This window comes from Planococcus citri, chromosome 1 (genome assembly GCF_950023065.1).
Source record: "Planococcus citri chromosome 1, ihPlaCitr1.1, whole genome shotgun sequence".
NCBI classification, from domain to species: Eukaryota; Metazoa; Arthropoda; class Insecta; order Hemiptera; family Pseudococcidae; genus Planococcus; species Planococcus citri.
The window spans coordinates 80,219,292-80,245,299 of record NC_088677.1 but is presented as its reverse complement, the minus strand read 5'-3'; the positions used below and the strand labels follow the sequence as shown (position 1 = coordinate 80,245,299).

Sequence of the window (26,008 nt, the reverse complement as noted above, 5' to 3'; positions counted from 1 at the left end):
GAGGAAGATTTTAACAAATGGATAATACTTGTCGGACATGGTCTGGAGAATTTACAAGCGAGAAAGAAGATGGATCTACTTTCCAGTAAAATAAAATTATGTTCTCCAGTTCTCAGCAAAATCCATTAAATGTGGCAGTATTTTCTACTCTATAAGGCTTCAAATTATAATTTTCGAATGATATAGGTAGTCGACAACCTGCACCTAATTTTTGCTACCTCTTCCAAAAAAATTCTTCGACTTCTGTTTGGTACTTGATACTCGAGTACTGCGATTATTTGTACGATTTCTAACGAAAAATTCATCAACCGAATCAGCTAAAAATTAAAGTTGCTCTTCAATCAGAAAATGAATGTAAATTAGTTACGATAACGAACCACACACGTTACCTACTCAAATTCAGCGTACAAATACTAGAAAAATTTCGTTTATTTTTTTCAACGAACGATACCTACATCTCGTATGCATTTACGCTGCATCTGGTGCAACGAAATGAATAACTGAGGCTAAAAAAATGCATTATTCGCCCTAAACGGAAACATTTCGGAGTCGGTTAGTGCTTTAGCTCTAGTGAAGTAGTAGGGATGTGAATAAACCTGTTATATACGGCAGTATCTGCATGCTTGTATTTAAAATCTGATCATCTAGTAGTAGCAGTTCGTATTCGTACCGTTGACTAGGTAGTGTATATGGTGCATCGATATTGCTAACAAAAGTCGTAAAAATGTTTTCGAAAAAACACTCTTATAAAATTCTATTCGCCTCGAACTCTATATTATCACATAATCGTAGAAGTTTTAATCATTTATCAAAATCGTCGATACCTCGTCTTAAATTAGTTTCGTGCAACGGTAGGAAATTTTTTCAAAATGAAAAATTCACTAGTTACGTTTTATTTACCACTCAGCACAGGAGGACTTACGCTACTAGTGAAAATAATGTAGTAGAATCAAAATTTGGAACAATTGATATACCGGATTCGAATCTGCCGCAGTATATTTGGAGGGATATTAAGAAATGGCCCACAAAACCCATGATTGTAAGTACTTACTACTGATAACAACAATAATAAAATAGGTACCTATAGCGATTATTGTCAACGCATAATAATAATACTACATAATCTATTTGTACGATACATTTTGACGCATAGAATGAGAATAACTCATTATATAGGACACCGTGATACAATTTTTGAAGAGCAGCCAATTCGCGAACATCATTTTTATACTATAGCATTTTTTACAGACTGTATGATAATTTTCGGCATAATTCTCCGTCTGATGAGATTACCTATACTATGATTTTGACAAAGCAAACTGAAAAATATTACGAGCTGTATTTATTCAAGTGCTGCTCGACGACGAGTGCATGGATTTGATATGATATCGTTGAGACTTGTCAAGGCAAGCTGTGTGTACGAAATGAAAAATCGATAAATTACAGCACTCGCATTAGGATGAGTAGAGAAGCGCACCAACCATTTATAGGATTACATAGACTATTTGTTGTTGTTATACTTACTAGATGAAAAACATTAACCATTGAATTTTCAATCGATATATACCGAAGTAGAGTTTGTTTTCGAATTTTTAATATCCTGTCATGGACATGAAATTCGTAACAAAGTTATATCCAATTATCACTGTTCATCTCTCACGCGATTCAAAAGTACTACTTAGGTACCTAGTAATTTTAAAATAATATAAAATAATTAGGTATGTCCTTGATATTGATGGGCTAACTCATTTTCATTTGTCATTAGGTAGGTAGAAGGTATGTACTATATAAGTGTGCAGTTCTTCAAACTTGTTCAGCCATTTAGATTAATTTCAGAAGATCATCACTTGATATGCAATCAGTTAAATTTTCAAAATAAACATATTAATTTTTTTTTAAAAGTATACTTTGCCCTAATTTAATTTAAAAAAAAAAAAAAAAAAAAAAAAAGTCTACAAATTACAAGTACATCCAAACTTTTATTTCGAGTACTTTCGAATCAAAATTTGCGATCAAAATCTAAATACACCTGCCCAGTTAATGAACTTTTGAGAAAACAATATCAGTTCAACAAACTGAACGCTCGTAAAAGTTGAATTTCAAGCGTGACAATTATTTATACGGCGTCGTTAATTGTTAATATAGGAAAAACCTTGACTTGATAACTGATAATTACTCGGAAAATGATACGTGCGAAAGCTGCTCAAATGACATTGCGATTAGCAAACAATTCTAATTTGTTTATTTTATTCTTCTATATTCTAATTATTGTAGATTATTTGAGAAAACTGTGAGTCTGCAAATAGAACTAGAGCAAATACGATAATCTTATTGAATTGATTTACATGAAATTTCAATTAATTTTAGAACGATAACAGGCCCTCTCAGCCAAAGTGATTTGTTTATTTTAGAACTGGAGTTTTTCAGTAAATGTTGAGTATATTAAACTTAGAAAATACTTATCAATAAAATGGAAATAATTGGAAAAAACAAAAAGAAAATCAAGAAATTTCAAGGAATTTTTTGGAAAAATTTGCACATTTTTTGCAGAATTGCTCATTTTTTTTATTTTTGGTATAATTGCTCACTTTTTGGAAAATTGCTCATTTTTGGCATATTTTCTCATTTTTGAAAAAATTGCTCATTTTTGGCATATTTTCTCATTTTAGAAAAAATTGCTCATTTTTTAGCAAAATTGCAGCTTTTTGGCGAAATTACTCATTGTTTGACTAAATGGCACATGTTTTACCATAATTGCTCATTTTTTGGCAAAATTGCTCATTTTTGGCATATTTTCTCATTTTTGGCAAAATTGCTCTTTTTTGAAAAATTACTCATTTTTTAGCAAAATTGCTTATTTTTGGCAAAATTACTTATTTTTTGACTAAAGCACACATTTTTTACCATAATTGCTCATTTTTTGGCAAAATTGCTCATTTTTTGGCAAAATTGCTCTTTTTTTGGCAAAATTGCTCATTTTTGGCATGTTTTTTCATTTTTGGAAAAATTGCTCTTTTTTGAAAAATTACTCATTTTTTAACAAAGTTGCTTATTTTTGGCAAAATTACTGATTGTTTGACTAAATAACACATTTTTTACCATAATTGCTCATTTTTTGGCAAAATTGCTCATTTTTTAGCAAAATTGCACCTTTTTGGCGAAATTACTCATTGTTTGACTAAATGGCACATGTTTTACCATAATTGCTCATTTTTTGGCAAAATTGCTCATTTTTGGCATATTTTCTCATTTTTGGCAAAATTGCTCTTTTTTGAAAAATTACTCATTTTTTAGCAAAATTGCTTATTTTTGGCAAAATTACTCATTTTTTGACTAAATCACACATTTTTTACCATAATTGCTCATTTTTTGGCAAAATTGCTCATTTTTTGGCAAAATCGCTCATTTTTGGCATATTTTTTCATTTTTGGAAAAATTGCTCTTTTTTGAAAAATTACTCATTTTTTAACAAAGTTGCTTATTTTTGGCAAAATTACTAATTGTTTGACTAAATAACACATTTTTTACCATAATTGCTCATTTTTTGGCAAAATTGCTCATTTTTGGCATATTTTCTCATTTTTGGCATATTTTCTCATTTTTGGAAAAATTGTACGTTTCTTGCATTATCGTTTATTTTTGACAGAATTGCTCTTTTTTTTTTGTAAAATTGCACATTTTTAACAGAGTCGCTCATTGTTTTGGTAAAATTACTCATTTTGGAAAAATATTGCCCATTTTTTGCATACCTAATTGTTCAGTACTAAGTATATATAGTCAAAGGATACACCTGCAGTCCTGCACATCAGTCCAAATCACCCCAAAAATTCAATTTACTGGTACTTTTTTGTGTTAAAATGTACCTATTATAATTTCTTGATCAATTATCTCTATATACTCATCTTCACTAATAAATACATAATTGCTTCAAATTTTCTCCAAAAAAAAATCCCCTGAATTTTAATTTTCCACTTCCTTTAACACCGTACCTAAACCTATGTACTTGATAAGGCTTACACGAGGAATCCAGTTGCAATACCTACAGTAATTAATCATCCAACTTGAACATGTTTATGACGAATCAAACCGATGAATTTCTTCAATAATAAAAACAAAGACAGGTTTTCAACAACTCGAACACCAAGTTGATTCGCATTACGACAATAGAATAATAGAAAGTGAAAGAAAAACTGGATATCGAAAATAAAAGTTTTAAACCTATACTTGTATATAGGTATCTAAATGAAGTGCAAGTGTGTAAATGTAATTTTCGTATCACAAAATTTGTTCGTTATCTTTGCGAGAAAATCAATAATTTTATTATACGGTTCAAACTCATAAATTTTCCATTTCATTTGATAATAATGATAGCTTTTTGATTTCGAATACCATCTACTTTACTTATCGAAGAATATAAGAAGAAATAATATTTCTGAACAAATCAACTCTAAGTATACGAATTTTGTATAAATTAGACTCCATTGTCATCGTCTACATGCAGTACTCCCAATAATAATTTTTAATGGTGTTGAGCACTGAGTAGAACTAAGCTGTATGGAGAAAAATTAATGAAAAAATTATTCTCTTTACGAGTAAAAAAACAATTCGTGTTAATGCTTTGGAGAAGGAGGCTGTGGAGGAGACGTGTAAGATGAATGAAGCTTATTATGACCTATGATGTATAACGTTCGCTTAATGAATTCCTATGTATATCTACTTATTCTTCCTCAGCAAGATAGTTTCTAATTAGTGTATGAATGTTCGTATTTTTATAATTTGAAAAGCCTCCAAAACACTAGCTAAATTACTCAAAAACAAAAAAACTGTTATCTATAATTTATTCTAATTTTAATATGAAATTAATAATGCAAATTATTTTTTGAGATTTTATTGATGGTTTTGTTTTTTAAAAAGCCAAGCCCGAGGTACTTGAGGATGAACTTAGGTTGTGAGTAGCCTTCATAATCGATACAGGTAGAAGAATGTGTTGCGTTGCTAGACGTTCTGTTATCATTTATCTTATAGATTCACTCTAAATGAAACGTGAAATTTCAATTTACTGCCTGAATTGCTATAAAGTACAAAGATCAATGTGCTTCATTCTTTCGAAGAAAACGAAGCTTATGGATTTCATAAAAAATACATTATCTTAGACAACCATTGACGTTAAAGTACTTGAATTTTTTTTTTTGATGATTTCATCGATTCCTAATAGGTGTATTTAAGTATTCAGAAGAAAAATGAGCATTCATTTTCCCCCTAAAACATGACAAAATTCTAAATAAGATTTTTTTAAAAATCTTATTTCCTTGAATAGGTATATCTAAAGCATTTTTACCTTTACCCTAACCTACTTAGAAGACTCTGGTTTTGCGTTCCTAATACGTACCTTACTTGAGTAAATTAAATAAGTAGGTACATTGCAATTTTATTAAAAAAAAAAAAAAAAAAAAAAAAAAATACAATGCAATATTTTATACATTTGGTATCATTCAACTAATTATTTTTTATTTATTCATTTGTTTTTTTTTTTTACAGACTTGTGGAATTACTGGCAGATCATACACGTACGAAAAAGGTCGTCAAATGTGTACGTTATTTGCTCGAGCTTTGGTTTCAAAGCTGAAATTAAAGAAAGGAGACGTTGTCGGTTTATTGCTACCCAATATTCCTGAATATGTGCTCGCCATACACGGTGCCATGGAAGCTGGAATGATAGTTACATTTGTGAATCCTCTATATACTCCAAGTTAGTATCCTGACTACCCATTTTTATCGAGCTAGAAAAGCTAAACTTGTGGAAATTTCCATAAAGACAACAGATGTTCATCAGGGAGGACTGACTTAAGTACTAAAACGGTATCTGGTTCGTTTTTCGTTTACGACTTTGAAGCTTCGTTGAAAACTAGGTACATATTTTCCAACGATAGGTAAAAGTATGTAAATATTGAAACAGAGCAGATAACAATTAACGAATACCGAATGACTTTATTTAACGAGCAGCGCAAGTATACGAACAGATAACTCACAATTTGTCATCATTTTGTTTCTTTTCGTTCCGTACAAATTCGTCGTTTTGAAATGAGTTTAATCGTTTTAAAAAATATAATGTCACCATGTGTGAGTTGTTATCTCGAGCGAGTTGATTATTGTACTATTCGCTTTGAACCATGGCGTTGGCTTTTTAGAGAGAACTTTACTCGTTGCGGCGAGATTGACCTTAATTTATACCTACTATTTATTAGAATTATTCTATTGCAAAATGACATCGATATTTCACTCTACGTCTGGTGTACCTGTAGGCAGGCACCTTTGATATGAGAATTGAGAATGAGATTACTTATATGATTAATCCAATAAATAGAGTAGGTAAGGTACGTCATGCTGAATTGCTGATAAATGAAGATGAACAATAAACAAGACGACGAAATACTTGTCAAAAAGCTAACGTCATTCGTTTTAGTTCATCGAACGGTGCTTTAGATTAATTATCAGAAAAATAGCCATCAGATTAGATATAAAATTACTCGAATGAATGGGTGAATAATTCTGCCAAGTAGATTGCAAATTCCTAGAATGGAAAAGCTTGTCATTTATCGTTCTGGATTGGGTACCTACAGTTTCAGTTCTCTTTTTTGATTTCATTTCATGAATGGAAAAATTTATTCACTGGCAATTAAATGAATATTTTTTATCATTAAGTTTGAAAAATTTATTTTTTGTAGTGATAGTGAACTTTACCCCCCTCCCTCATGAAATCGAATATCATATAATCCAATCAAATTGCAAGCTTAATATTAGTCACGTGTTTGAATTTCAATTTAACCAATCAAATCGTTGAGTGATAACACTGATAACACACCATCGAGGTCGTTGAACTAGTTGAACCAAAAATTGAATTTTAATTATTTCGTTTGAAAAAAACAAGTTATTCATTCTTTTTAAAACCTTAAATTTCATTTCAGAATTTCTACCATGGTTATGTTATGTTCTTGTCGCACTCTCCCCCATCCCTGTTAATCTCACATTGATCTGATCAACCTGATGTATTTAGTATTTACAAGTTTTACATTGAACAATATGTTTTATGTTACAGGCGAAATCAAAAGGCAATTCGAAAACGCCGACGTTAAATACGCCGTGACAATACCAGAGTTGTTATCAAATTTAGAAGCTGCCATATCCGAATCGAGTCATTACCGAGGAACCATTGTTATCAACAAACCAGAAAAAACTGAATCAAAATTCGACGTACACGATTTCGGCAAATTGATCGCTTCTCAAGCTGAATCTGAATCCGTGCCTTTGTACACCCCCTCTTCGGAGGATATTGCTGTGCTGCCTTATTCCAGCGGAACTACCGGTCTTCCTAAAGGAGTCATGCTGACTCACAAAAACTGTGTAGCTAATTTAATGCAATTGGATCACGATAACATTCTTTCGTATAAAGATACTACAGGTTAGACTTACATAATTATGTTAGTTAACTTATGGTTTTGCTGAATTGAATTGGTTGTAATATAGATGAGATTGAGATCACAGCTTTTGAAAGGCTAGGATTGGAATTTGAAAAAAAAAAACAAAAAATAGAAGCACACCTTCTCTCTCCCATTTGTTTCAGTCAGTGCAGCTTCTTCAATTTTGAAAATAATATTCAAAACGTGCAGAGGACCTTTTTTGTATAATATTTAATTCTCTATTTTTAAAAAAAAGTCTTTGGCTCATGTGAGATATTTTCAAAACTCAAAACTGAAAGAGGTATACATAGGTAACTTGAGTTTGAAAAGAAAAAAATTAAATTTAGTGTAAGTAGTTTTCATTTTGGCCTTTTTTGGATTTTTTCGAATACTGCCCAGTGCCCATCTACTTAATTTGAGCTTTATAACGTTGACTTTGAAAAAAATATGAATTTTTGTGAGTGTGCCAATTACTCATGTGTTGTAGCCAATGTATCACTCGATCAAATAATTCAAGTACGATTATCTAACGTACCTATTAAGTAAGTGTGGGACACCTTGTATACGTGTTTGTTTGTTTTGAATGGCAATCATAGATAGCAAACGATTTTGTAAGTTGCTGACGTTAATATTTAAATCTTGGAAACATCTCAAATTTGTATCCGTATGTATATCTACTGCCGGGTTTATATATTGTCGGAAGTATAACGAAACAAGCAAACTATAATTATTCAGCCAGTCTTGCAGAACAATTACACGAAGGTGACTCTCGAAAAACTTTCAACGTGCGCTCAATTCTCATAGCTTATATCTAAAAGTTATGACGATGATCATACATGCAACATGTTTTCACTTGAATATTCGAACTTGTCGCTTCACTGGCATTGTCTAGACTCTAAACTTTTCTCAGCATAATGATTCTTCAAACGACCTTAAAAATTTCTGATCGATGTGTTTACTTTTACAAATTTTACATGTGAGTACAAATTAGGTACAACATGTCAACATTTTAGGTAATCAATGCGTCGGTATGGTTTGCATAATGATATCTACATAGCTTATGTAATGAATTACCGATTCAAAAAAACTGACTTGATTTAACCCTTTGGACTAGGAGACAATCGCGTGGATAAAATTTAAATTACCTATAGTTGAGTAGGTACTTCGTTCTGTTAAGTAAAAGTAACCATGTTCTACTGGTTGCATGGCATCAAATCTACAAAACAAAATCGTTGAAAATTTGCTGCATCAGCAAAAATTTATTTTTAAACAGGGAAATACTGATTCTTGAATTTCTGGGATGAAAAATCATCAAAAATGAGAAAATATTTGCAAATTGAAAGATGCAAATTTATCGAAAGAATAAAGATAAATGGAATTACTGAGTACTGGCAGGTCTGCTGATCAGATTTGATCAGATCTAATCCAGTCAGGTCTCTTCTATGCATTGGGTTTGCTTATTCAAGTCCAAACTTAGGTATCTAAGTTGAATCTAAGGGTTGTCTGATTCTGATCAGGCCTGATCACTGATCAGATTTGTTCAGATCCAATCACTCAAAAATTATTCAATTCGTTCGTGAATGATTCATCAAAAATTAATTAAATGACTCGATTCGTTCGCGAACGAGTCACTTATACGAATCAATTCGTTCGCAAATGATTCGCCAAAAAATAAAAATTATTCAAATCGTTTAAAAATGATTTGCATTTTCCAAAAAATTAAAAATGAATCGATTCGTTCACAAGTGAATCTTTCGCGAACGAATCGATTCATTTTAATTATTTTTTGGCAAATCATTTTCAAACGATTTGAATAATTTTTTGTGAATCATTCGCGAACGAATTGATTCGTATAAGTGACTCGTTCGCGAACGAATCGAGTCATTTAATTAATTTTTGGTGAATCATTCACGAAGGAATTGAATAATTTTTGGTGAATCATTCGCGAACGAATTGATTCGTGTAAGTGACTCGTTCACGAACGAACCGAGTCATTTAATTTATTTTTATTTTTTGGTGAATCATTCACGAACCAATTGAATAATTTTTGGCGAATCATTCGCGAACCAATTGAATAATTTTTGGCGAATCATTCGCGAACGAATTGATTTGTGTAAGTGACTTGTTCGCGAACGAATCGAGTCATTTAATTAATTTTTGGGGAATCATTCACGAAGGAATTGAATAATTTTTGGCGAATCATTCGCGATCGCGAAGGAATTGAATTGAATAATTTTTGTTGAAGCATTTCATTTACGAACGAATTAAATAATTTTTGGTGAATCATTCGCGAACGAATTGATTCGTATAAGTGACTCGTTCGCGAACGAACCGAGTCATTTAATTAATTTTTGGTGAATCATTCACGAACCGATTGAATAATTTTTGGTGAATCATTCGCGAACGAATTGAATAATTTTTGTCGAATCATTCGCGAACGAATTGAATTGAATAATTTTTGGTGAATCATTCACGAACGAATTGAAAAATTTTTAGCGAATCATTCGCGAACGAATTGAATTGAATAATTTTTGGTGAATCAGTCGCGAACGAATTGAGTCATTTAATTAATTTTTGGTGAATCATTCACGAACGAATTAAATAATTTTTATTTTTTGGCGAATCATTCGCGAACGAATTGAATTGAATAATTTTTGGTGAATCAGTCGCGAACGAATTGAGTCATTTAATTAATTTTTGGTGAATCATTCACGAACGAATTAAATAATTTTTATTTTTTGGCGAATCATTCGCGAACGAATTGAATTGAATAATTTTTGGTGAATCAGTCGCGAACGAATCGAGTCATTTAATTAATTTTTGGTGAATCATTCACGAACGAATTGAATAATTTTTGGCGAATAATTCGCGAACGAATTGAATTGAATAATTTTTGTTGAAGCATTTGCGAACGAATTGAATAATTTTTGGTGAATCTGTCACGAACGAATTGATTCATATAAGCGACTCGTTTGCGAACGAATCGATTCATTTTATTAATTTTCGGCAAATCATTTACAAACGATTTGAATAATTTTTGATGATTCGTTCGCGAACGAATTGATTCATTAATATAAGTTTACTTGTTCGCGAACGAATCGATTCATTTACTTAATTTTTCGCAAATCAAAATCATTCGCGAACGAATTGAATAGGTTTTGTTGAATCATTTGCATACGAATTGAATAATTTTTGGTGAATCGTTCGCGAACGAATTGATTCGTATAAGTCAAATCAGGTTTCTCCTATTGGCCCTGGTCAAGTTTGGACAGGTCTAAACTGGATCTAGGGAATGTCTGGCTTTGATCAAGTTCGATCTGATTTGATCAGATCTGTTCAGATCCAATCAGGTCCAGGTCTCTCCTATCAGATCTGATTAAGTCTGAACAGATCTAAATTGTATCTGAGGAATGCTGACTCTGATCCGGTATGATTTGTGCAGTTTTGGTCTGATCCAATCAGGTCTCTTCTATACAACAGTCTGATCAAGGACAGATTTAAATCAAATCTTGGGAATGTGGCCCTGATCAGTGATCAAGTCTAATCTGGTCAGAATAGATACTATATGATCAAATTCAAAACTTTGATTTGACCAGTTCTGATTAGATTAGGTATGGTCAGGTCTGACTGATCAGGTCTATTTGGATCCAAGTATAAGTCCAAACCTGATTCAGTCTGACTATGATCCAATTATTTCTGCGGGGGATGGTGGGGTAGCTCAACTTATACTTTCTGTGATCCTCAAGCTCAAGCATTTGAGTAAGTTGGTGATCCATCAGGAGTTTGACATGAGACCTAATCAGTCCAAACCCAAAGGGACCTTATAAAGATCTTACCAGGCGTGACCAGATTGGATCAGAGCTCAGAGCAGACCTGGTCAGATCAAAGTATTGATCAGGTTGGAGCTGTTCGGACTAGATCTGATCCAATGGAGAAGATCTGATTGGATCTCCATCAGATATGTGTACGTGTAGATCTGATCAGACTATGGACCTGATTGATTATTAAAACAGATCAGACCTGATCAGATTTAGACATTCTCTAGATCAAATTGGACCTACCTATTCAGAGTATTAGAGTTGGTCAGATCCAATCCTGTTCACCCAGGATACTTTAAGCAATTTAAATTTCATCCATCGGATTATGTCTTGGTCCAAAGGGTTATTGAGCTGAAACTCTATGCATTTTGTATCAACATGGATGACTATTGACTACCTATTTATGACGAATTGCAATTTAATTTCAGATACATTCCAGGAGATATCACTGACAGTACTGCCTTTCTTCCACATATACGGATTTAATTCAATTCTAAACCTCGCCGTGAACAAAGGCTTACATTTAGTAACAATGCCGAAATTCGTACCAGAAGCCTATATCAAATGCCTGCAACAGTATAAGGTATAATCAGTATGGTAGGTTGGGAATTGGTGATTGCGATAGTTTGTAATAGCGAATAGGTGCCTATTTTTTATACCTACTATTGCGCAAATTCTAGCTACCAATATCTTAACAATTATCTGATTGATTACATTTATTGATACTCATTCCAGTATTCTAATTCAGTATTTTGATGATTCTTTCTGTTACAGCCCAATTTATTATTCGTAGTTCCATCTTTATTGCTGTTCTTAGCTTCACATCCGAGTGTGAAACCCGAGTATTTGGCCTCTGTTAGAGAAATCGTCAGTGGAGCTGCTCCGGCTAGTAAATCTTTAATCGAGAATTTTAGGAATAAGTTTAACCACGATGAATTAGTAATTAGACAAGGTAAAAAATTCATATACCTATTTCAAGATTTTTTTTTATCTATGTACATTCTTTCTAATATGTCCTGTTTGATTTATGACATTTATTTTTCTCCCTCTCAAAATACAGGATATGGAATGACCGAGTTATCCCCCTGCGCTCTACTTTCACCTCTCAATCTGGGCTTCGAAAAGCACGGTTCCGCTGGTGTGTTGATCAGGGATACCAAAGCCAGAGTGGTCAGTTTGAAAGATGGGAAAAACCAGCCAGCTTATGAGTCTGGTGAATTATACATTAAAGGACCACAGGTACTTATTGTTAGCTTTGTTTCATTAAAATTTGATGTAGGTACCTGCGTTGGATTTCAGACACGATGCTTCCAAAACCAGTTTCAAATGGTTTCTGTAAAATGTCCCATTACTCTTAGGATGGAATCTTTGTTGGGTTGTGGTTAAATTAATTAGCCACATGAAAAATGTTTTCAAGTTGAGTTCGGGATTAACATATTTAATCTTTTATTGAATCTCAGCTATGAATTTTGTGGCCTGAAAAATTAGCATTTGATTCCATTAGAGAAAAATATGAAGTACCTATTTTATTTAATTTGTGCAAATATTTTCTTACGAGTTAAAAATTTCGTGTTTCTTCCTTCGTGATCTTTCTTTTTCTACCCCTAATGCTACCTATTTATAGATCAATCGCTCTCGCAGGTCGAAGTATTTCATCCCTCTTCTCGTCCCCCTTCCATTAATGTAACGATCTAACACTCACCAGATCTTTCCTTCCTTCCCCTCACTGCACCCTACACCATGATTCTCAGCTGCTTCTGTTGTAGGTACCTACAGATCTTTTTAAACCAATGTACGAATTTCTGTTGCAGGTTATGAAAGGATATTGGAAAAACGACAAAGCCACTGAAGAAATCCTAGATAAAGATGGTTGGCTGCGTACCGGAGATGTGGTGTACTACGACAACGATGAATTCTTTTACGTTATTGATCGTACAAAAGAACTTATTAAAGTTAAAGGAAACCAGGTACGTACTACGCGTAAATCATCCCCTGTCCCAAATACATCTACGATCACGTACAATACAGAATACTGGGGTGGCTAAAAAACAAACTTAAAAATAGGTTATATGGTAAAAGGACACCCAGCTGAGCGAAAGAGGCGCTAGAAAAATAATAATATTCTTCTTTTGCCGAGTTCAACGATCGACGTACGAGTATTTGTGTATTCTCGGATAGGATACTCGATAGTATGTTATAGTGGACGGCCTCTTACAAACACCAACACCACTGTCAAGTTCATTGAAATTCATTAACTCTCCTCATCGTATTCGTATTATAATTTCAAGTTCAAATGGAATGCATCTTTTGAAACACGCACACATATTTAGCTACGTGAACGTAGTCATTTCTTGGCTATATACGTTTATTATACGTACGTATATGTAAACTAGTTTGCTTAATCGCTTTCGAGCCTCCACCTCGCTATAGTCTAGACTCTACAGCTCTGTACTTGGCTCCAGTTGGAGTAGGCTCCAGCTTCCAGCCAGCAGTCCATGTATTCGTTTTAGCTTCATCGGGTTCTCAATAATTCTCATCCCCTCCATACATTGTATTATAAAATGCGTGCTTATATTGCTTGTTGCTGTTTAAATTCAGCTTCAGTTAGCCTATAGCTATGAAAGTGAAGGGTGAGAACATCACGACAATTCGAAATTGCTGCACATTATAACGATCTAGCCTGCGTCAAGTCATCAAGTAGTGGGAAACACGTGTATTTTTTTACATTTATTTCTCTTCCTCTACGAGTATGTGCAACAGACGATGCAAGAACACTGGATAAATTTGCGTACCTTGTGTTCGAGTGTTGATTTATGGGATGAAATCGCGAAAAGACGTAAATTAATATTAACTACTTCACGGATATGCTGCTTGTAAATTTTGCAACTTCCCTTTTACCAAACGTGTGTATTTGCACTGGGTATTTATGTATTGTATATGTATTTGTTGTTGTCACGTTCAAACGATCAAGTTTAATTATGTTACTGTGTTTTCGACGATAGATAGGTACGTACCATCAGAACATCACTAATGATCTTTTTGTCAAAAAGAACAATTGGCTGGTGGGAGAGAAGTGGAGATGGGCAAAAGGTCGTTTCATCCAGAGTCTGTATAGGAAGTGGGAAAAAAGCAATTGTGTGAAAAATGAATGGCAAGAGAAAGCATTATTGTTTACTAATTACGATTAATGTATGAGTTTAGTTGTGAGAACACTTTTTTTTCTGGAGGAGAAGGAGGTGAATTATTGGATTATGATTTTATATTTATTTTCAGACGGCGAAGAGAAATTTTTGGAAGTGGGGGGAGGGAGGGAGGGAAGGAGGAGAGTGAGAATAGGAGCAAAAACTGTCTATAATCATGAACTAAGACCAAACTCGTGATGTTGAAGAAATAAGAAATTTTTTTTCAATTTTAATATTCGCAGAAGTATTTCACTTTGATTCGAAAATATCCGATAAAAAATTTAAGATCTTACAAAAAAGTTGAGATCTTCAAAGAAATCTTTAAAAAATTTGAATTATTCCTGAGAACTTGAAATTCCAAAATATTTTAGATGTTCTAAAAAATTAAAAATCATTCAAAAAATTAGAGGCATGAAAAATTCAGTACTTCAAAAAAATATGAGATCGTAAGGAAATTTTAGATCTTGAAAAAAAAAATTAAGACTTTAATATCTACATTTGAAATCATGAACATTTTTGAAGTTTCTCTCAAAAGATTCGAGATCCTAACAAACTTTAACTTTTAAGATCCTAAAACATTTGATATTCACTGAAAAATTTGAGATTTTGAAAAAAAACCTTGAAGTTATCAAAAAGGAGAAATCTTTTTTTGAAAAAAATAAGGAAAAAAAGAAAAAAACAGAATTCTAAAAAATTTGGTGTCGCCTTAAAAAAGTTTGAGATCTTGAAAAAAGTTCATTAAATTTCCTAATACATTGAAATCCTTTAACAAATCAGAGATTTCTTTTTAAGCTTAAGATTCTTCTTTTAAAAAATTTCAAATTTTGACTAAAAATGTGTGAGCAAAGATCTTAAAAAGTTTGAGATTCTCAGAAAAAATTGAATTTCAAATTTCAAATTTGAAACCACAAAAGAATTTATTGAAATTTAAAAAACCTCGAAAGAATTTAAAATCTTTCAAAAAATCTGAACTCTCTCTCTCTAAAAAGTAAAAAATTCTTCAAAGATTGAAATTTTTTATTTAAAAAATTATTCTATATTCAAAAAAAAGTCCATGTTTGAAAAAAAATAGATTCTAGAGTCTTTCAATTTTTTTTTTTTTTTTTTTTTTTTTTTTTTTTTTTTTTTTTTAATAAATAAATCATGAAAAATTTGAAATTCACTTTTTGATATCTTGAAGAAAAGTTGAGATTCTGTTTAAAGTCGTAAAAAACTAAGATCCCTTAAAAAATGTAAGATTCTTCATCTTCATGAACCTCAAAATTCTCTCATTTCACATCTTAATTAAAAAATCCTAAAAAGTTTGGAGTTCGCTCAAGTTAAAAAGGAAGATGTAAAAATAATTAAGATTCTAATTTTGAAATAATTATATGGAAAATAAACCTTCAAAGAATTTTCAAGTTTTTTCAGAAAGTTTTGGTGTGTTAAAAAAATTATTTCAACTTTCAAGATCCGAAAATGTTTGAAATTCTCTGGAAAATTTTGGATTTAAAAAAAAAATCTCCATTAAGATCTTGAGAAAACTTTTGAAGTCAAGTATTAAAAAGTTTGAAATTCTCTCTCCTTCTCTCATTAAAAAAATTAAGATATTGAAAAAAATTATTTCTCGTGAATTTCTTCGAAGATATTGATCTATTAAAAATTTTGAGATTCTATTTAAAAAACTCGATATTCTCATTTGAAAAATTGAAATTTTCTCAAAAAGTTTATATCTTGACTAAAAATGTATAATTTTAAAACGTTTGAGATTCTCAATTTAAATTTGAGATCATGGAAAAATATAAACACCCCCCCCCCCCCCAAAAAAATAAAAAAATGTTGATTCTGGTAAAATACAAAATTTTGAAAAAATTTGATACTTATGTATCCTTAAGAAGAAAATTTGAGCTCCTGAAAAAATTGAAATCCTTGAAAATTTGACACTCTTCAGAAGATCGAAGATCTTGAAAAAAAACATGATTCTGATTTTGGAAATTTGAAAAAAGTATGCATTAAATATGTTTCTGCTTTTCTAAAAAATTTGTGGTCTTGAAAAAAATTTGTGATGAGATCCTGAAAACAATTTAAAATTAAACTCCCCTGTGAAAATTTGAGTTATTGAAAAAAAATCCACAAAAAAGTTGCTTTTGAGAGCTAATTGTGAGAAATTTGAGGTGTTTGCAAAAACTTGTATTGAGCTATTCAAAATTTCAATGTTCTCGATTTTTAAAAAAAAAATTGCAATCCTCTAAACAATTTTCAATTTTGAAAAAAAGTTTTAAAATTTCAGCTTCTAAAATTTAAAATTTTAAAAAAAATTCAAAATCATTAAAAAAATTGAAATTTTTTGAGAAATTTTAGATATTGAAAAAAAAATATTGAGATTCTCATAAATTTGAAAACTTTTGAATCTGAACATTTAAGCTCCTAAAAAACCAATCAACTTCAAAAATTGGAGATTTTTCAAAAAAAATTGGAGTTTTGAAAAAATTTAAGATTCTACAAAATTTGAAATCCAGAAAGAATTCGATTTTCTCTGAAAATCTGAAAAATCTGACATCTTGAAGGAAATTAAACATTAAACTAGATCGAATGAGCATGTTTTAAAACCTTCGTAATCAAAATTTCAAACGCTTACGTTCAATTTCGTATTTTTTTGTGCAAATTTTTGAAAATTTAAAATACTTAAAACTGTTTTAAGCACAATTTTCAAATTGATAGGTATTGAAAAAAAAAAAAAAAAAAAAAAACTTTAAAAATCAACCTTGAAACATTTTTTTCCAAGTTTTTAACATTTTCAAAAATTTGCAAAAAGAATCCAAAATTATTGAACTTCAGAATTTGAAATGTTGTTAACGGGGGTTTTGGGGCATGTCTTTTCAATCTAGCTTATTGGTTTAGTTCAGATCGAAGAGTGTGAGTTCAATAGATTCTTTTGTTTAAAAAACTTTGAGACCCCCTCAGAAAAATTTTAATTCTGAATAAAGCTCGAGATTGTCTAGAAAAAATTATAAGTACTTTGGTTAAAAAATTTAATTTAGATCCCAAAAACTTTCAGCATTTCTCATAAATTTGAGATTTTAATACGTGTAAAATCCTGTAAAAATTCTAAAACTTAAAAAAATTCACATTTTATGAAAAAAAAAAAAAAAAAAAAATATTAAGAAACCATTTTCAAAAATATTTGCCATGAAATAAGTTCAGATTCCAATAAAAGTAGGTACTCGGATTTGAAAATCTTGAAAAATTACACATTCTAGCAAATTTGATATTCTGAATAAAGCTTGAAATTTTCTAGAAAAATTTGACTTTTGAAATCATCTAAAAAAAATTCAGATTCTAACAATAGTACTTTTTTTAAATCCTGAAAAAATTTCAAATTCTCTAAACAACCAGAAATTTTTATCAAAGAATCTGGAATGAAACTAATTTAAAATTCCAGAAATCCTTGCAGTTATCTACATGTTCCAATCAGATACTTATACACTGGTTTCTTCATGTATTGCTGACTGACGTAAATCGTATGAATAAGTAATTAAGTAAGCAGTGTAAGCACTAGATTAGAAACAATCCAACTTCACGCTGACGTAAGTCCAAGTATACCCATCTTTGTGTTTTTTTCTCGAATCAGTCACGCACTACTGTAATTTTTTGCATATCTATGTAATATTCGGGTAAATCCCATTTAGCTCGAGAGTAATGAATACCATATATGCCATTGAATGGAAGCACTTCTGAATATTCATTTGACAGCGAATATTCCATGATTGATCACTTTACATACAATAATTATTGCTTCTCGTGCTCGTTATGCAACATCTGCAACTCCATCTGTTACTAACTAGTAACTTCATCACGTCCTGTATCTGTCTGTATACTTAAAGTTCAGTATAACTGGTAACACTGCTCCGGTGTCGAGAAAAATTTCAAATTTCGTTAAACCCTGAAGATACTCCGATGCATTTTCTTGGTTTCTTATTTTTTTGGTACTTACAATAATTTCAAAATACACCCATTTTAACGTGTAGGTACTTAAAACGGTTCCCGAATGTGAAAAAACAACAACGATAAATTGCTTTGAAAACGTTTACTTATTACGATTTCATAATTTACAGCCATTCAAGGCAACAAAACAGTACGTACATTTTACACAGGTACACCTGGAATTCGATACTCGCGTATTGCGTTATTTTTTAAAAAAAAACATCATTTCAATAATAATTCCATCGCTGGTATTTTATAAAAACAAAATATTCATGTACCGATACAAAACCAAATTATTTATCACATTACCTAACAATAAAAATAATACAATACAACAGAGATACTCGAAGTATAATTTAAATTGCTATTTCATATACTTCGTCGGATCGAGGAAAAAAAATAATAATTATAAAAAAAAATCCAGCGAAAAATAAAATAAAATTTCTAACTTAAATAATTTCAACTACACAATTCAGAGTATACAGGATTATTAAAAAGAATCGATTAAGTAAATTAAAGTATTAAAAATAAAAGCGACGTTATTACCGATCGCTTAGTCTACCGAGAGTGAAATATTGGAACCTCATTTTAGCAGCCAAAAACATCAAAATCGAGGATAAACTAAAAATTTTATTTTTTGTAAAACAACTTCAGCTCAAAGCGAAATAAAATTAATAAAAATAAATACAGAAGTAAATAAAAGCGAAATTAGAAACTCAAAAGGCAGTGCCGATTTGTAAAACTAATCTCCACCTAATTCGCTCGTATTGACTTGGCAAAGGGGGAAAGAAAAATGATAATTTATAAAAACTAAAATAACAGTAATAATAATATTAATAATAATTGATACAACATTCGTAGTATTTCGGTTCAAACCAATACTCCAAGTCAAAGTTAAGTTTTTACGGTCGCTAGCTCATCATCTTGGGTAAAAAAAAAAAAAGTCAACACGATAAAAACTTATTCGAGTAACCAATCATATAAGAGTAATCTGTTGAGATGGACTAAATCCCCGAGGGTAAAAGGAGCGGAGGGGAGGGTCAAGTACAATATAAAAATTCGTAAAAAGGAAAAACAATACGTGGAAAATTACGTAATACAAAAAAACCCTCGTGACAAAATATGAAAATAATTCGATTACAAAAAAGAAAAAACTGCACTAATTACGGATTCCCTTCGGGAGGCACCGAATCTTCGAATTTATCGTTAGAACTACTAGTAGTAGTGTCAGACTGTTCGACAGATTCGAGTTCACCGTGAGCTGGAATTTCAGATTCTTTCGAATCGGTTGAGCTTTTTTGAGCTTCGTTATCACCCGAGCATAAAGATTCGTCGAGTTGACAATCTTCTTCCTCTACTTGAGTGGATTCGGTTTCGTTGGTCTCGGTTTCAGCAGCAACTGGAGCTGGCTCTGGTTGTTCGATTTCGACAATCGACGTTTCAAGTTGGTCCTCGGGTGTTGACTCTTCGGTGCTGGGAGTTTCTTCGATCGGTTCGGGTTTCGGAGCTGGTTCGGATTCGGTTTCGAAAGTGTATTCGATCGAAGTATCTGATTTGGTGGACTGAGATGAAAAATCTTCGAACTCGAAGGATGTTTCTACGGGTTTATATTGGTCTTCGGTTTGTAATTCGGTTGTCGAATCTTTATCGACGGTTTGAGCGACGAAGGTTTCGGTTTCGGGCGATATTAAATCAGCTTCTAACGAGTCTGCTTGAGGAACATCTTGTTGTTGAGGAGGTTCGGTTACGTCGAAGGATTGCTTTTCTTCTTCGGTTTCCAGCGTAGTTGGTTCGTTCGATGAGGGAGTTGGTGTATCTTGATTCGAGTCTTCGGATTGCGTTTGTTGGTTGAATGAAAACACAACGTTTTCGCATTCGGTAATAGTAGGCTGTTCGTCGTTGGTTGGTTCTTTAGGAGGAGATTTTAACGGACTATTTTCGTACGTGATAGAGGTATTATTATCGACCATGATGTTTTGTAAGCTGGTTTCCATGAGTAAAGAATCGTTATCGTCGAACGACGACGAAGACGACGTACTCGTCTGTTCGATCGGTTTACTTTCACTAACAACGTCTACGTCCGCTTTTTCCGGCGTACTTTTTTCGGTAACAAATTGCAGCTCGTTATCTAAACTGACCGATATAGAGGTAGAACTATTAGCTTCGTTTATTTTGAACTCGTCGCCGTCTCCGGTCTCCGATGTCCACGAATCGTCCAAGATCTGTTGCACCGCGTCACTCTCCGGTACGTCGAGTTTACCGCTCAGATGTTGTAATTCGTCCACGTTCGAGTCGTGCGACGTGGAAAACACGTGATTACTGAAATTATTCATCGAATCGTTGACTTTATCGTATAACATACCGTTCATCATGGATTCGTTACCGTCCGTGTCTAGTCCTCGTTTCAGACTCAGGTCGCAAGCGCTTACCACCAGTACATTCTTCTCGACGGCTCGCATATATTTATCTATTCTGTTGTATTCCTTTCTGGGAGCTGATAACAGTTCGCATATTCTCTGAATGGTAAAAGGAGGCAAGCTGAATGAATCTAGGCGCGTTAATAGGTTACTTTTCAGCGTCTCGTAGTTGAAAGGGTCGACGTTCGGGTAAGGAGGTATTTCCAAAGAAAGGTTGTTTTCTTTGAAATCGTTCAGTACAGCTACAAGTTTCTCTTTGATGAGTACTTTCACCAGGGCCCATTGAAATACCGGATCTCCCGTTCGTGCCACGTACGTGATGTATTCTTCGAGCTCGCGTGGTATTTCTTTCGGTTTCATCTTCGAAAATACTTCTAGAATTTGAAATGTGTACTCGGGATTGTCCATGATTATCTCTACTCCCGAGTGTCAACAAAACATACCAAAATAAACGTTACGTTCGATTTCGAAATATTATACTTCGACCGACCGAAATAACACTCCGAATAAGTATTCGATTTACCGAAGACGAGATTTATATTCGAACTAGCACTAAGTTCGGTTAATTGACTAATTAATTCGAATTATAAATACCGAAATTTCACACAAAAATGCTATCTTTTCAGTTCCTAATTTCGTTTTTTTTTTTTTTTTTTTTTTAGTTGTACTACGTCAACGAACTATATCGAATGTAACTGGATAGTTGTATTGTCGATTTCATAACATTTTTTTTCAAGGTCGTGGCATTTGGTTTTGTAGTTGCGAGTTTTTTTACATAGGAGCGCTAGTGTTGTTGAAAATTTTTTCTAAAAATTAATTCTTTTGACTTTTTGATGAGGATGAGGTGGAGGAAAACTGAAACTTAGAAGTAGGAAATGAAATGGAAAAGCTTGCTTTGGATTTTCTTTCTGAATTGAGCAATTCTTGCGGTATTATTCTTGAAGTTGAAACAACAGACTGATTTCTCTCTTTATTCTGCTCTGTTTATTGTTTATTTACTTAACTTATTTCAATGCCACTTACTGACGATGATATCTGTAAATTATTTCATTGCTCCTGTTAATTTTTTCATTCACTGACTAATTTTTATTTTCTCTATTCTTTTTCTAGGTATCACCCACCGAACTTGAAGGAATAATACTCAAACTACCCGAAATCGCCGACGTAGCTGTAGTCGGAATACCGGACACATTAGCCGACGAAATACCTAAAGCCTTCGTTGTTCTGAAACAAAATGCTCAAATAAGTGCCGAAAAAATCATCGATCACGTTAATCAGCAAGTCGTCCATTACAAAAAATTAGCCGGAGGAGTCGCTTTCATCAACGCAATCCCTCGTAACGTCGCTGGAAAAATATTACGAAACGAGTTAAAAGTACTAGGTGGCAAATAAAAAACCAAACCTGCTGAAAATCGTGTCTCGTTATCACGAACCTACGTATTTAATTTGTTAAAAAAAATGCTCCATTTAAAAAAACGCATATTTTAGGGTAAAATTTGTATTTGGTGTATAGAATTTTACATCTTCGATTAATGTTATCATTTTAATAATGTACAATAATAGTTTAATTTTTTCTTTTAGTCAATTACATATCAACGTTATTTTTATCAATTTTTCTTTATCGATTTCGCGATACTTTTACGACCCGCTACGTAATTATTCAATTAGCACAAATTCGATAGCTCCGTTGGAATGTGTATTTGCCGAAGAAAAATTAATTATTTACATAATCACGCGCCCTAGTTTAGGAACCAACAACACGATCTGAGATAGCAGAACAAATACACATTCGTTTTAATCTACAAATTAAATACGATTTTTTTACGTATATAAACAAGAACAACCTCCCGAACTAAAAATCAAGACTAGTTAAAAAAAATTGTAAAAGTACCACATTACAGCAAATGTTTTTTTTTTTGGTCTACTCGATCAACCTAAAGAAAAGGCGTTGTCGTTTTATCACAAAAAAAAAAAAAAAAACTCTACAGATTCATCATCTCAACTAATAAAGTGACAAAAATTAAACTTATATAAATTACCTAAATAAGTATTAAAATTGGACAAAAACAATGACAGTTTTCTTAAATTTATAGAAAATTGTGCAAAGCCTTGAAAGTTATTAAAATGTCAAACAAAACGACCTTAAGGTAAAAAAAAAAAGAAAAACAACACGAAGTGGAAGATGAAAAAAATTCAAAAATTTTTATACAAGTTGTGCAACTTAAAAAATAAAACAAAAAAAAAATAAGAAACTCAATCAACAAAAAATAAAGTAAGGAAAACAGGGAAAATGAGGACGAAATTATTGCTCCGATCATTCTTTTTTTTGGTTTTGGCATCGGGCCAAAATTCAATTACACTAAAATAATATACTAACTGGTTAAAAAAAAAAATCTATAGATATAGATAAAAAGCAAATGATTAAGAATAATTTTAAGAAAAACATGAATAGGATGGATTATCCGAGATGACCAACTTTGAAAAGAGTATTAAAAACACGAAAGCTAAAAAAATCCCGTTGGAAATGATACATTAATGAAGGATTATTGATGAAAGGTACTTCCGATAGTGTGTCCGTTATGTAAATCGCGATTAGTTAAAATTTGAAAAAACTCTTGAAGGGTTTTTTGAAAGAATGAAGGAATCATTTTCGCTTCGGAGGTGTATTAGGACGTGCTGAATTCAAACTACCGTACTGGTATTTGGCTTTCTTTTCAGATGGTTTGAGAATCTGAGTGGGAAAAAATAAGAATTAATTTCAATCGTTGATATTTTATCGGCGAATGCTTCTCGTAATTGATGACTCATTACGTACCTGGAAAGAACACATTAGCTGATCATCGACCGACATCATACCACCAGCGTTATCAAACTCGCCGCAATAATTGGGAGCCGAAAACAAAGTCACTAATTGTCTTTTGGCGAAAAATTCATAACCGTCTTCAACGACCTGGAAAATGTGTCAGAAATTAGTTTCCTTAGTACAGAAATCATCTACGATCCAATAACTAAAAAGTGTTCTGTGATCGAAAATTTTCGGCTAGAAAGCCCAAACGAGATAGCTTTGATTTTAGGACACTTCTCTGTCTATGGATTATAAAAATTCGTACAGAATAGACGAATTGAGTATATATATACCTGATGGGCACGGCATATAAGATCTAAATCGTGTCTGGCCAGGAACTTACTAACGATATCAGCACCAAACGTAAAGGAAACACCTCGATCGTTGTCGCCCCAACCTTGAACATCTTTGTCAGGATCTGACCAAAGTAAATCACACAACAAACCTAGACAAACACACAGCATTAGTGCTGATTTTCAGAAAAGAAATCCTTAAAATTGAATTAACCAATCTCACCTGTATCAGGTACATCGGTTGGTCTCATAATACGACGAATTTGTTCCATTCCTTGCAAATCAGGACTTAATCCACCATGACAGCAGAATATTTTCTCGTCAATTATGGCCGCGATAGGCAAACAATTGAAACAATCAGTGAACGTTTTCCATAACTTTATATTATATCTTCGTTTACCTGTAAATAGCCAAAATAGTATAAGCATCGATAAACATCGTCAATTAACATCAGAGTACTAAGTAATGTGCTTACATTCGTCGTAAAATCCATAAATTCTGTTAATACTAGCGCATTCGTGATTACCCCTAAGTAAGAAGAAGTTCTCGGGGTATTTAATCTTGTACGCTAACAATAGGCAGATTGTTTCCAGCGATTGTTTTCCTCTATCGACGTAATCGCCTAAAAATAAGTAATTCGCATCCGGAGGGAATCCGCCATACTCGAATAATCGAAGTAAATCAGTATATTGTCCGTGTATGTCACCTGTAAACGAAATAGGAAGAAAAACGTGCGTAATCTCGAATTCTCGAACCAATGACGCCGATTTAAAAATAAAATCTTACCGCATATCTTCAAAGGAGCTTCCAACTCTAACAAGATGGGCTGTTGAAGGAATATCTCTCGTGATTTCAAACACAATCCTCGAACTTCTTGTTCGGACATAGACACCGATTTGCCTGGTCTGCATCCTCGAACTGTACAGCAAAAAAAATATCGTTCGGATTAAATTCAACGTTAACCGAATTCGTCCATTCGTGTGATCGCTATTCCCATGTAAAATTTTTAGGCGAAGTGGAAAGCGTGGGAAAATTTATGGAATTTCGTTTCCTGAGGTTGAAATGTGTGGTATACAAATACATGAATTAGGAAAAGACCTAATTTGAAGATTAATGTGACAAAATTTACATCAACTCCCACACCGAATAGCTATAAATAGATTGTAAATAAACTAATTGCCAATACTAAATGGTAGCGAAATAATGTCGAAACCATCTTTATGACGAATGATGAATATGGCAACGATAAGGAGTATAATTTCCGAAAATAGTGATTACTAATATTAGGTAGACTAATGGCACTTGATTTTTATCGCTTTTAAAATGCTACGAATGAGAAATTATAATGAAAATAGTTACCTTCCAATAACCTTTGTATGAGACCGTCAATATTAAGCTCAACATCAGCCATTACAAAAATTCTTGAGTATCTGGGTGAGCAATTTTTCTACTTATCAATACCCATCGATCAAGTTCAAACACTTATGATCAAAATTTTTTCACAACCTGTTCTGGTACAATCACAAAAACACTACTACGTATTATTTAGATGAAGAAATTTACAAATTACGTTGGAAAATTTCCTGTCGAAATTTTTTTACTGGGTGGAGCAAATTTGAAAAATTTCGCTTACTTGACTTTTTCGTTGGTTCGTTGCATTTCCGATCTTGGAACTTGAAACTTGAAGAAAACTGTTTGTAGATTCGAATATCTAGCGAAATTTCTGTTGAATTTGCTAAAATTAATTAATGTTGAACGATTTATCGACTATTTTAAACGAAATTTCTCCTGAAAATCAGATAATTTGAAGAAAACGTGGTTTGAATGGCGTTGGGAAGTTCTTTTGTTTAGTGTTTCGTTTACTCACGAGTAGAGTGCGCTTCATGTTGAAGTACTCTTAATCTTTTTATTTTTTTTTTGAACAAACAAATTTTTCAATTTTTGAATTTGAAAATAATTCAAATTAAAAATCAAAATCTTCAGAATAAAATTAAATAAAAGCGTTACGAGAAGTGTTGGATTTCAATCATTAT

At 32.3% G+C, this 26,008-nt stretch overlaps 3 protein-coding genes across 3 annotated transcripts; 1 reads left to right on the top strand and 2 right to left on the bottom strand.

Annotated features, from left to right (window-relative positions):
• The first annotated feature begins 616 nt into the window (after positions 1–616).
• On the top strand, positions 617–22,448 carry LOC135836662 (probable 4-coumarate--CoA ligase 1). Its single transcript, XM_065351637.1, has 8 exons — positions 617–1,039; positions 5,539–5,749; positions 7,097–7,459; positions 11,704–11,858; positions 12,050–12,227; positions 12,336–12,514; positions 13,087–13,242; positions 21,948–22,448. Exons 1-8 carry the CDS (start codon positions 725–727, stop codon positions 22,227–22,229), a joined length of 1,839 nt encoding a protein of 612 aa, XP_065207709.1. The 5' UTR covers positions 617–724; the 3' UTR covers positions 22,230–22,448.
• LOC135836684 (serine/threonine-protein phosphatase 4 regulatory subunit 2-like) lies at positions 18,509–21,486 on the bottom strand. Its single transcript, XM_065351660.1, has one exon. It carries the CDS (start codon positions 21,243–21,245, stop codon positions 19,584–19,586), a length of 1,662 nt encoding a protein of 553 aa, XP_065207732.1. The 5' UTR covers positions 21,246–21,486; the 3' UTR covers positions 18,509–19,583.
• LOC135836708 (serine/threonine-protein phosphatase PP1-beta catalytic subunit) lies at positions 22,320–25,551 on the bottom strand. Its single transcript, XM_065351697.1, has 7 exons — positions 25,335–25,551; positions 24,762–24,893; positions 24,451–24,681; positions 24,199–24,375; positions 23,976–24,127; positions 23,653–23,787; positions 22,320–23,568 (listed from the first exon to the last, which is right to left on the bottom strand). The coding sequence occupies exons 1-7, from the start codon at positions 25,384–25,386 to the stop codon at positions 23,482–23,484; spliced, it is 966 nt and encodes a 321-aa protein (XP_065207769.1). The 5' UTR covers positions 25,387–25,551; the 3' UTR covers positions 22,320–23,481.
• Positions 25,552–26,008: the final 457 nt, after the last annotated feature.

Coding starts and splice junctions, on each gene's coding strand:
- LOC135836708 (XM_065351697.1), bottom strand. CDS start 25,386: ATGGCTGATGTTGAGCTTAATATTGACGGTCTCATACAAAGGTTATTG. Junction 24,894..25,334: donor CATACAAAGGTTATTGGAAG/GTAACTATTTTC, acceptor TTTGCTGTACAG/TTCGAGGATGCAGACCAGGC. Junction 24,128..24,198: donor AACCGATGTACCTGATACAG/GTGAGATTGGTT, acceptor GTGTTTGTCTAG/GTTTGTTGTGTGATTTACTT.
- LOC135836684 (XM_065351660.1), bottom strand. CDS start 21,245: ATGGACAATCCCGAGTACACATTTCAAATTCTAGAAGTATTTTCGAAG.
- LOC135836662 (XM_065351637.1), top strand. CDS start 725: ATGTTTTCGAAAAAACACTCTTATAAAATTCTATTCGCCTCGAACTCT. Junction 7,460..11,703: donor TTCGTATAAAGATACTACAG/GTTAGACTTACA, acceptor ATTTAATTTCAG/ATACATTCCAGGAGATATCA. Junction 12,228..12,335: donor TGAATTAGTAATTAGACAAG/GTAAAAAATTCA, acceptor CTCAAAATACAG/GATATGGAATGACCGAGTTA.